Below are 10469 nucleotides of genomic sequence, written 5' to 3' on the forward strand. Positions count from 1 at the left end.
GGACGCAGTATAAGAAACTCTTATTTCTAAAAAAAAATATTCTTATCACCCGTACTTTAATGTGGAAAAAAACGAAAAAAAGAGGAAAAGGCCACCACTGGAGTATGAAACACCAGCCCAATGCACCTTTCAGTAAAATTTGGGAATGTATGGACTCAGAAATTTAATTTGATTGAAGGTGCTTGCAGCTAAAGCACCTATACTTTTTTGCTCTTAGGAGGCAGGAGATGCTCAGGCAGTAGATGTCCAGGCAACTTCTTTGCTGGCAATGCACTCAATCTCCCAGGACCTCCTGACAAGACCAATTAAAGCAGGTCTTCAGATGTGTAACTGAGCAAGCTTACTAAAAAAAGTCTGAAAACACAACCTTCAAAATTAGCACCTCTCACCATGGCCAGAGAATAACTGCTCTAACCAATCTGTCATTCAGTTGTCTTGGACAATCTACAATTAAAATTCTCCCTGAAGTTCCTTTCCAGCAAAAGAGAAGGAGCAAGAATTCATACAGAACAAAGACATCAGGAAGAAGACAAAAAACTGCTCTTAGAGAACCAGTGAAAGTCAGATGCCTGGTTTATACCAAAATACGAGCTGGAAATAAGCAAAAAAAAAAAAAAAAAGTCCTGACTTTTTTTTAGACAAAAGTCACAAGTTGCTGTCTGGGAAAAAAAAAAAAAAAAAAGAAAAAAAAGACTGAGATAATTCCTTATAAAGGTAATATGAAATTTTAGGGAAAAAATCTAGGAGGGTGAGAGAGAGAGGCTGTATAAACACCAGTAAGTATTTCCAAACCAATCTGTGCTCTTATTAATCATAAGATAAAAAGATCTTTAAGGAGCAAGAACAGTCATCACTGTTACATGCTTCCTTATGGAAAGGATTTATGTGGTTTCCTCTTAGCAATGTAAATCAAAGCTTTAAAAGTTCCACATATTTTGCTGTTCAAAGCCCTCTTATGGCAACTACCAGACACTACAGTGCTAATCCACATTTAAGAATTAACTGACATATTGGAAGAAATAGCAGTAAGGAGTTTAGCTCCAAAATTATTTAGTATATTAAAAAAGCTGAAAGTCAAATAAAGCAAAGGACAGTAGCTTTAATATAGAATTGAAATTAGAGGTCAGATTCCTCTGCTCTGATGTTGGCAAGCTTCCACCAAAATTACTTGTGATTTGTAGAAACGATATACACATGCTATTTACAGCAAATCCCCACTTCTTACCTCAAATCATAGGTCTATATTTGAATAAAATTTGGACTCTAAGCCAGTATTAATAGTGCTGAGGTAAATTTGTACCACTTGAATGCTTTTTATGACTTTTATTTATTCTAAATCAAGGCACTCTTCAGGAAAGCTGTTAGGTAGAGTCTCTTTCCTAAAAAGAAAAATAAATCCTATGTCTCATTCTTTTCGATTTCAAGTGGATGGATGAAAGGCCATGGCTTCCCAAGACAGTGCTGCATCTGTTTTTGTCCGTTTTGCTTGAATGGGGAAGGACTTCATTTTCAATACTGATCTTATTACTGTAGACTTACTTATGTCTGCAGTATAAAAGCTGCACCATAAAAGCAAATTCTATTTAAAATCACACCAGTCAAGACTTTTCAAGCTACTATTTACACACAAATACAACACCACATACCACTGAACTGGCTCATCTTTGGGGTTTTTTTTATTATTTACCTGCAGAAACAGCTTGTGTATCTGTTCAGAAAGACAGCAGAGATGTTGATTTACATGATATACTGATGGACTCAGGCTTTGCTAAGGACCAGATAACTTCATTTTTGGTCCAGTGTCTCCATAAGGCCACTTTAAAGAGGAACTGGAATTCTTTTACACATTTTACAAGACCTTTTAAAATGTGCAGTATTTCAGTTTGCCACCTGGCATGTTTTCAGGCAATCCTGGTTGAGCCATAACATACAAAAATGGAAGGAAAACCAAAAGAGTTTAATAAAAAGAAATCTACCACGAAATCAATGATTATATCAGGTTCTAGAGAATTTCAATCTGCACCCGTTAAAACCAGATCTCTAATTTTGCGACCAACACTTCTCAGCAAAAGAATCAACAGGAAGACTGTATGTTTGTTCCAATGCTACTTGCTATAGCACACAATAGCAAATTATTACTTGTAAATTATTGGGGGGGCGGGTAGGGGGATAGTTTTCAGGCAGTAACAGATGCGGGTATCCAAGGGTGAATTACGGCGGCAACTAAACAGGGAATAGTACTAAATCCAGTAAAATCTACTATGACATTAAGGTCTTCACTTCTTTTTCCTCTACAGGTTTCCAACACTGCAGTTATCAAACTACACAGCTTTATAACAACAGAGAGTGCTTTTATGATCCTGTGTCTTTAACTACTATGCTGAGGAGACACATAGACATTGCTCATTAAAAATATGGATACGCATAATCCTTCCCTAGATTCTTCCCTGGCAGTCTTAATTTAAATCCTTGAATTGATCCTTAACCCCACAACAAGTACTTTCTTGCAGAGGATTGCTGATTATAGAGGGAAGAGGTGTCTCTCTTGCTGTATTGAGCAAGTGGAGGGTCTCCCAGTCGCAGGAGAGCACTTAAGGCAGGGGGAGAGAGCACAGCTTCCTCGAGCTCCCACAGGAGCCAAAGGTAATAACATACCATAGGTATACACCCATGTGGTTGCTACCAGTGCACACTAGGACTCCTGACTGCAAAGGACCTGAAAGCTGTGCAGCGAGACCTCACATAGCACAACTCTGCACAAGATGCTCAACTCCCATGTTTCTTTTTAACCTATTTCTAACACCTATTTTAAAACACACCACTTGTAAAAGCAATAAACATAATACAGAAAAGCTGAATAGGTTTCACATCTTTTTTTTTTGGCTGCTTTTGCCTTTTTTTTGGTGTTCTAATTCTTAATGGTTTCAGCATTTGAAAACCTGGTCTTTAATGCATGCAATGCTTTATGGCTGTAAAGAATAGTTGTTTGAAGTGAAGAGAGAACACTGAAAAAAACCCCAATCACTTGATCTAGACTCAATTGCCCTGCATTTGCATCATGTTAAATTCCACTCCTAGCAGTTTAAAATGTCAATTAAGACAAGTCTCATTAGATAGGGCACACACCGGATTCTCCTGAATGTTTGACTTGTTTAAATGTACCTGTAATTGACTGCAAGACAACTACTGTTAAAAGCTGAGTATACTGTCATTGTTTGGAAAAAAATCCATTTTATAAAATAAATCCAAACTCAGATGTTTTTAGTTTCATTCCACAATGTATTGAACAAACACTCAACTCTACCAGGACCCCATCAGCAAAGACTGGATTTCTTCCATATGGAATAAGTATTGGTATCATTTTCCATATGGCTTTGCTTACTTTTAGTTCTAAACATGAAAACATTGGAAACAGAAACAGGCACAGAACAGTTACGACTCCTGTTAGAGCCAAAACCTGGACACAAATGGAACATAATAAGGCAAACAGGTTTGGACTCAAAATGAAATTCCAGGATTCCAAGTGCTATAAGATGCAGCTGCTAAACTCAACACAGATCACTGCATTTTCATCAAATTGTGGCTTTTCTTTTTTTTGGTCATTGTTGTTTTTTAAAGCATTCATAGAAAATTAATTTGCCATTTTGACAGCTCTAAAATGTAAAGCCTGGGCAAAAGAGCAACTGTACACATTGAAAGGCTACTTCCCACTCCCAGTCAAACAAGAACAACCGTGTTCCTGAAACCCAGCCAAGCAGCTGTATTTCACAAAGGTTCCATTTCATTCCTGATTTGGAAACAAAGGAGGCTGATTTATAATGTATTATTTGCATTACCCTGATAATCTAGAAACCAGATAGTGTGCTAGGACATACAAAAACCTAGCCTATAATTTGGCAGCCTAAACTGTACCATCACATACTTCTAAGCTTTTTTATTAACAGATCTTTGCTTCCTGGAAGTAAGGTGCAAGTGATATATTTCAAGCAAGACAAAAATTACATTACACAAAAGCAAGGGAAAGAAAGAGCTTTGGTTTCAAACTGCTCGCTCTCTGGCTTTTCAGGCTTCACACAACACACAGCAATTTAGACTAAGCAGACAGCTACCTAGAGCTCAGCACAAATTGAGTTTGGTAGATCACTCTCAGTAAGGATTCAAATCTGACAGATAATCAGTAACCACAGCGGCAAGTAAGATGCCTCCACTTCCACCACACTCCTCAGTTTTCTCAATGTTGTTTTCACTCCAACAGGAGTATCCTCCATTTGCACAGACACTTCTTCAGAGCTGTTTTTGTCATGCTTGAGGAATCCATGATGGGGCAGGAAAACTGCTCCTTCAAATATATAGCCCTGTTTCACCTTCAATGCAGTTCTGGAGTAAAAACATATGGAGGAAGGGCAGAGGGGCCAGAGGTCTCTGTAGTTAGCCTGTGAGACACTGTATCAAAGTTATTACTGAAAGAATATTTAAACAAACTTACCAGTAGAGAAAATAAGAACTGTGTTGTCCCAAAGGCCGTATCTTTTCAGAGCATCAGTAAGATTTCCTATAGCTTCATCCATAAGAGTCACCATTCCTGCATAATGACGTCTCTTCACATCTTTAATGGAAGAATACGGCTTCATATATTCTTCAGGGACCTCAAGAGGTTCATGGACAGACTGAAAAGCAAGGTAGAGAAAGAGGGGCTGGGGTGGAAGGGTTGGAAGGGAAATTAGTTCAACATGAAGTACGAAATGCAGAAGTTACTGCAGCAAAAGCAGCCCTGCTTAATCAACAGCTGTGAGCACTGTCTTTTGATTTCTTCTACACTTCTCTCTTCTAATCCCTAAATATAAATGAAAAAAACTTTTGACATTTGTGAAGCTGTGGAAATATATCAGGTTTATCTTTTCTTTGTAACACACTTGTTAACAGTTTCTTTCTATGAAACTCCTCCCATTAAACACTCCACTACCTTTTTAAAAGTGTACACTATAAGCTAAATAATTTCTATAAATCTACTACTTGTATTATTTAGAAAGAAATGGATAAGAGCAGCAGGCCAAGGCTGTGGAGCCAGAGCTGATTCTGAGAGCAGAGAAGGCAAATTTTACCAGTGCTTCTCATATTTACCTCTATGCACCCTGCTGACCAGCCGTGAATTATAGCTTAAATGCAGGTCTCTCTTCATTAACATTTTTTTTAAACATTCGTTAGTGTTGAAGTTATCAGAGTAACAGCTGCTGACTATACCTTCTCAGTTTTGTGATTGGCTATAAGATCTATAGCTCTCTCTGTGAATAAGTTAGTGGAGTACACATTTTTAAACCCAGTTGCAACTTCTTCTCCATCTCGAAGGTCTAGAGCACAGCGTGTTATGTTCTTTGCTTTGATGAGTACACAACGATCATGAGAATAATAATCCTCACTTCCCAGAAGATAGCCTACAACAAGAAAAAAATGTCAAATAAGCAGACAATGTGATGTCACATAAACAGATACATCAGGAGTGAAAAAAATCAAAAATAAAACATGTGTGGTTTTGAGATTAAACACTCATTCAACATTTGACCATCTGTAGTGACAGCCCCTGACACGTGTAAGTAGCTCAACATTTAGTACTTTATGAAGTAAAAGCTTTTTATTGCTAGCGCAAACAGTAATTTCAAAACACATGAAACATTTTGAAAATAGTTCAATGACTTTATAACGATATCAATGACATTAGCATTAAACTAATGCACTGATAGCAAAGGCCATTTTCAGCTGGCATGATTTTCTGTATTTGGCGTTTCACATAAGATCTCTTTCTATTAGAAATTTTTTTGAGAAAAAAATTATTTATTTATTACATCCAAATAGGAACCATTTTTTGTTGGCTGTAATTTCTGATCCACTGCTGACACCAACTGGTGAAAAAGAGACACTAACATTTAAAGATTATGCAAGGACTACAAGTACAGATTTGCTCCTATCAAAGGCTATTCTGTTACACATGGAGTGTCTTTGCTTTTTATCAATCAGAAACAAAACTCTTCAAAATAATTCGAATCTCAGTAATCATTATTTTTTGAATTAGAATTGAGATTTATCCCCTAATGCTTTGAAAAAAAAAGATGAATCTGCAAAGATATATTCATAAGTTCTGCAAAACCAAATTAAAACTGGGGCCAAAAATCCAAAATGGAGAAACTTCACTTGAATTTTTATTCATCAGTTTAAACTACAGTCACTTGTGTGAAAAAGTATATACACAAAAAAATAAGCTCTGCTTTAAAAATACAAACTCCTAATAGATTTTAGGAGAAAAAAAAAAGTCTTTTCTTTCAAAACCTAAAGATTGGTTTTGCGTGCAGACTGCCCACATCAACATACTCAGAGTCACAAATTGTATTTTTCCATTTTGAGTGTCCACTGGCGGAGATATTGCATCAAGCAGGCCAAAGAATCAAATGGCTTTGACTGTAGTCAGTGCCTACTGGCATTACACAAACATTATAGGATATTAAACTGCTACATTCTCTGAAAAAGTGAACTGGGCACCCAGTGACCATACCCAGAGCCAACCTGTCTTAAGGTTCCTGTATTAAGAGCCTGCACAGTCGCAGGGCGAGATTTCGTGAGGAGAGCCAGCCTATTGATGTCTGTGATGTGAAAAGGAGCTCAAGCTCCTGTGAAGGGACGGGAGGAGGAACATCAGTTCCTTATATAACAGCAAAGAGCCCTTCTATTAAGATGCACATATATTAGCTTAATTCATCCATAAAACCACAGCCCTGAGCTACCTGAAAGGTCAAAAGAGATAAACAAGCTAAGGGAACAGTTCTTGACACGTAAAGTCTGGATTGGCATGGACTATAAAGGGCATGTAGCACAGCCAGGCTCTTCATTTAATTACCTAAGGTTAGACAAGAGGAACACAGGCTTCTCCATAAGTTTCTCTGCATCTTACTTTCTGTAGAAGTGAGCAGCAGTACTATCAACCTTGCAAAGCTGTTTGTAAGACAATGAATTGTTGAAATTCTCCATTCAAGAAAAGTGTCTTAAACACAACGAAGTGGAGACAGACCTTGCGTTCCGTGCTGTGCAGAATGAGAGGTATGGTGGAGAGCCTGGTTCACGTAACATCTGTGACACTTGAGCAAAACTAATAAACATCCAACCAATATCGAGACAGAAGCCTTTGTGAAAAGAAGAATAAACAATGTGTAGGTACCAGCTGCTTTGTAAGTAATGCACTCGCACTTGGACAATCTAACTCTGACATTATTTTTTTGATCTGGGGGTTTGACTTCATAACTTGGCGAGTCCCTGCAACAGACCCTTTGTACACCATCTTCATTGCCACAGGTTTTGGAAAACCAAACACAGCATGAACACAGTGTGGTATGATGTCTCTCTCTCTCTCTCAAACGTATCAGCTCTTAGAAGTGTAACATTATATGAAGAGCAAAACCTGTCTACTATCTGATCTAACACAAAACATTCAGATTAAAGACACTTATACAAACAAACCAAACACTACACCTTAATAACCACCATGGAAACAAATTAAACACAGATCATAAGAAATGCTTTCTTTGGAGGCACTCAGTACTTAACAACATTTTTGGCAATAAGCTGTAAGGTTTGAGCGTGCATTTAAGGCACTATCTTTTTTTAAGTGGTTGTACTTTGGAAACATACATACCTAGGTACTGATTTACTTATATGGTAATAGTGCATCTGCTGTCTTAGAAGAATGGGACAGTTACTTGTCATTTTAAACTTTGCATTTATTGCCCATGTCAAATCTAGCCATTACCAAAGTAAGTATCAAATCCTCTCCGGGTTGGAAGGCATTCTTTTCTGTACATCCCTAAATGCCACTTTCCCACCATGTGCGTAACGTATCCCGCCTCTTGAAGTAGCTCTGGGAGGAGCTTCTCATCCAGGGGCACACAGCTGGGCTGGCACGGCCAAATGATCTGGTGCTGTAAACCAGTGTGGATCTGGCAGAGAAAAGAAGAATGAAAGATTAGTTACAAAGCAGCAATGTGTCCCATCGGCTACTTTGTAAGCAGGTTCAGAAAGAAGCAGAGCTGTACCGCAGCCTAGCGCTAGTTTTAGAGGTTCCTGTTTCTACCAACACAGCACCAAGGAAGATGAGGAAGCCATATATGGAGGGCAAGGGTAGCATGGAGGAAGACAAGGAAATAGACTGTGGAGGTTAACAAAACCTTCCTGAGCATAAATCAAGTGCATTTGCAAAAATACCACAAAAATCAACAACCAACCAACCGACAAACAAATCAATCAATTAAACAAACAAAACACCACAAAACCCAGAACACCAAAAGCCAGAGCCTTTTGTGTATTCACCTAAAATTTAACAGGTAGCAATTACCACTACGGTCTGTTTGAAGGTAAGGGACAAGATCTCAATCTAGAGTAAGAGATTTTAAATGGGACAGAGATGGGAAAAAAGGTGCATGGCAGGTGAAGCTACCAACTTTTTTGCCTGTAGCAGAGAACAGTCACTGGAAGAAAGGATGTTAAAAATCGGTAAGAAAGGTATTTTTTTCCATGAGTCTTCCAAATATACACATTATCTATACACATACTATATTTATTTACATACTTAAAATGAGTGTAAGCACTACAAAAAGAAAAAGCATTTGGATACTGGGGATGGCACAAGTTTTAAACACTGCCTACATTTGACCTTTATATAGTTCCAATTAAGTTTCCAATCATGACAAGTGGTCAGTTTTCTATTTCTTCACAAAAACATGACTGATAATGATACTCTAAGCTAAACATTTTGCTCAATCTCCTTCACCTAGTGTGTACTATAGGTTGACTTTTGTCAACTCTCCTGTGCCCTCCAGGAAAAAAAAAAATAAATAAAGGTACCATCCTAAACCTAGGCCAGCAAGCATATACATACAAGTATAAATATCTTGATCATTTACTAAATATTTCTAGTAATCTTTCTCTGTCAAAGCAAAAAAATCTTCAAGACCCCTCAGAGCACAAGACGTCAGATTTTATAATTCCACTATGCACTCCAGTGTAGGAAGCAGCACGAATAATTTTTAAAGCACTACTTTAGGAACATTTTGAATTGACTTTTAAATCAAATAAGCCCTGATCTTAGGTAGGTGGGTAAGTAGACTCTTACAAAGGGCCTAATAGTTACTAATTTCCTTTGAAACAGGAGCTGGAAAAAAAACCTTTTGTGTGTGCTGTAAATGCAGTGTTACACAAAAGATTATAAATACAATGGAAGACAGAAGCTAGCAAAACATTGTAATTTCTGCCACTGTCTCTAGAAAGCAAGAAGAAGGGAAAGAAAACAATAATAATAAAAAATCAATAGCTTTCAGTACCTTTGTTCTTCTTTTACAGAGTAAAAGATGACTATCAAAATTCCAGGTCCAGATCAGACTAGATTTAGGTTCCTTCCTAAAAGTTATGAGCAATTTTTAATCATATCAATGGGTAAAACAACCCCCCACATATTTGCTACATGGTTAGTTCCTGCATAGAACATCTTCTCAATTTTGTAAAAAGATTACTTCCATTCTCTAATACTATTTTACTCCTTTTTAAAAAAAATCAACATGAAGATGTTTTGCTTATCAGGTCAGACGCATACAACAAATTTAAATCCGGACTGAACTATAAGCATCTACAATTTCTACTTTTAAGATCAACAATGTCCAGTCAACCCACTGAACAGTTTCTTTGACAAATCACTACGGTTAACGCATATGTTTGGGACTTTTTGAGAAAGAGGGGAAGTTTCTGAAATATGCTGAACAAAGGAGCAAGTTTTTCCAAGTTTCTTCTTTCTGTCCATCCTGTATTCCTCTTCCTCCCCTCTCCCCCCTACACTTTTGCCAAAATTGTCGTAACATGGAGAGGGGCAGAAGTATAGCAGTATGGTAATGTCTGATTCTTACGCCCATGCAACTAATAAAAATTGGAAGAATGACTACGCATGACTACGAAGCACTGAGACACCTAGACTAAGGATTAGACTGCACACACTTCATCAAGGGGTGCATGTATGTCTACACCTATGGTATCACATGAAGAAGAATGTACAGGTTAGGATGCATTTAAAGTGCATTGGGAGAGATGCTGCGTAAACCGAACGCGTGATGCCCATCTGCTTCTGGACGCACTTTGACTGCCTGCCTGTCCACTTCGGAAGTACCTAACAGAAGATGACTAAGTCAGGCATACTTTTCACGATGCGCTGCCACGGTTGTTAATCCAGCTGAAGCATAGCATTCAGCGGTTCTGAAGCAGAACAACTTGCGCTAAACCCACCTTTGGTTTGTTCCCCAGCTAGTATGCCAAAAGCAAGTGAACTAAGTTCACACGCAACCGCAGCCGGTTTTCCCACAGCAGCCTTCTTCCAAGCGCATCTCTACACGAGATAAGGAGCAGGCCAGGCTACACAGAGCCGCCAGGACCAAGCAGGGAACGGC

The 10469-nt window shown here is 38.1% G+C and overlaps 1 protein-coding gene across 1 annotated transcript; it reads right to left on the reverse strand.

The window, feature by feature from the left end:
- Positions 1-4486: 4486 nt before the first annotated feature.
- ARSB (arylsulfatase B) lies at positions 4487-7979 on the reverse strand (the record flags this gene model as incomplete). Its single annotated transcript, XM_009864413.1, has 3 exons — positions 4487-4694; positions 5242-5432; positions 7793-7979. Coding segments are annotated over 3 exons (586 nt in total), but the record flags the coding sequence as incomplete, so codon positions are not given.
- Between the last annotated feature and the right edge of the window lie 2490 nt (positions 7980-10469).

Source organism: Apaloderma vittatum, unplaced genomic scaffold (assembly GCF_000703405.1).
Source record: "Apaloderma vittatum isolate BGI_N311 unplaced genomic scaffold, ASM70340v1 scaffold41680, whole genome shotgun sequence".
Lineage (NCBI taxonomy): Eukaryota > Metazoa > Chordata > Aves > Trogoniformes > Trogonidae > Apaloderma > Apaloderma vittatum.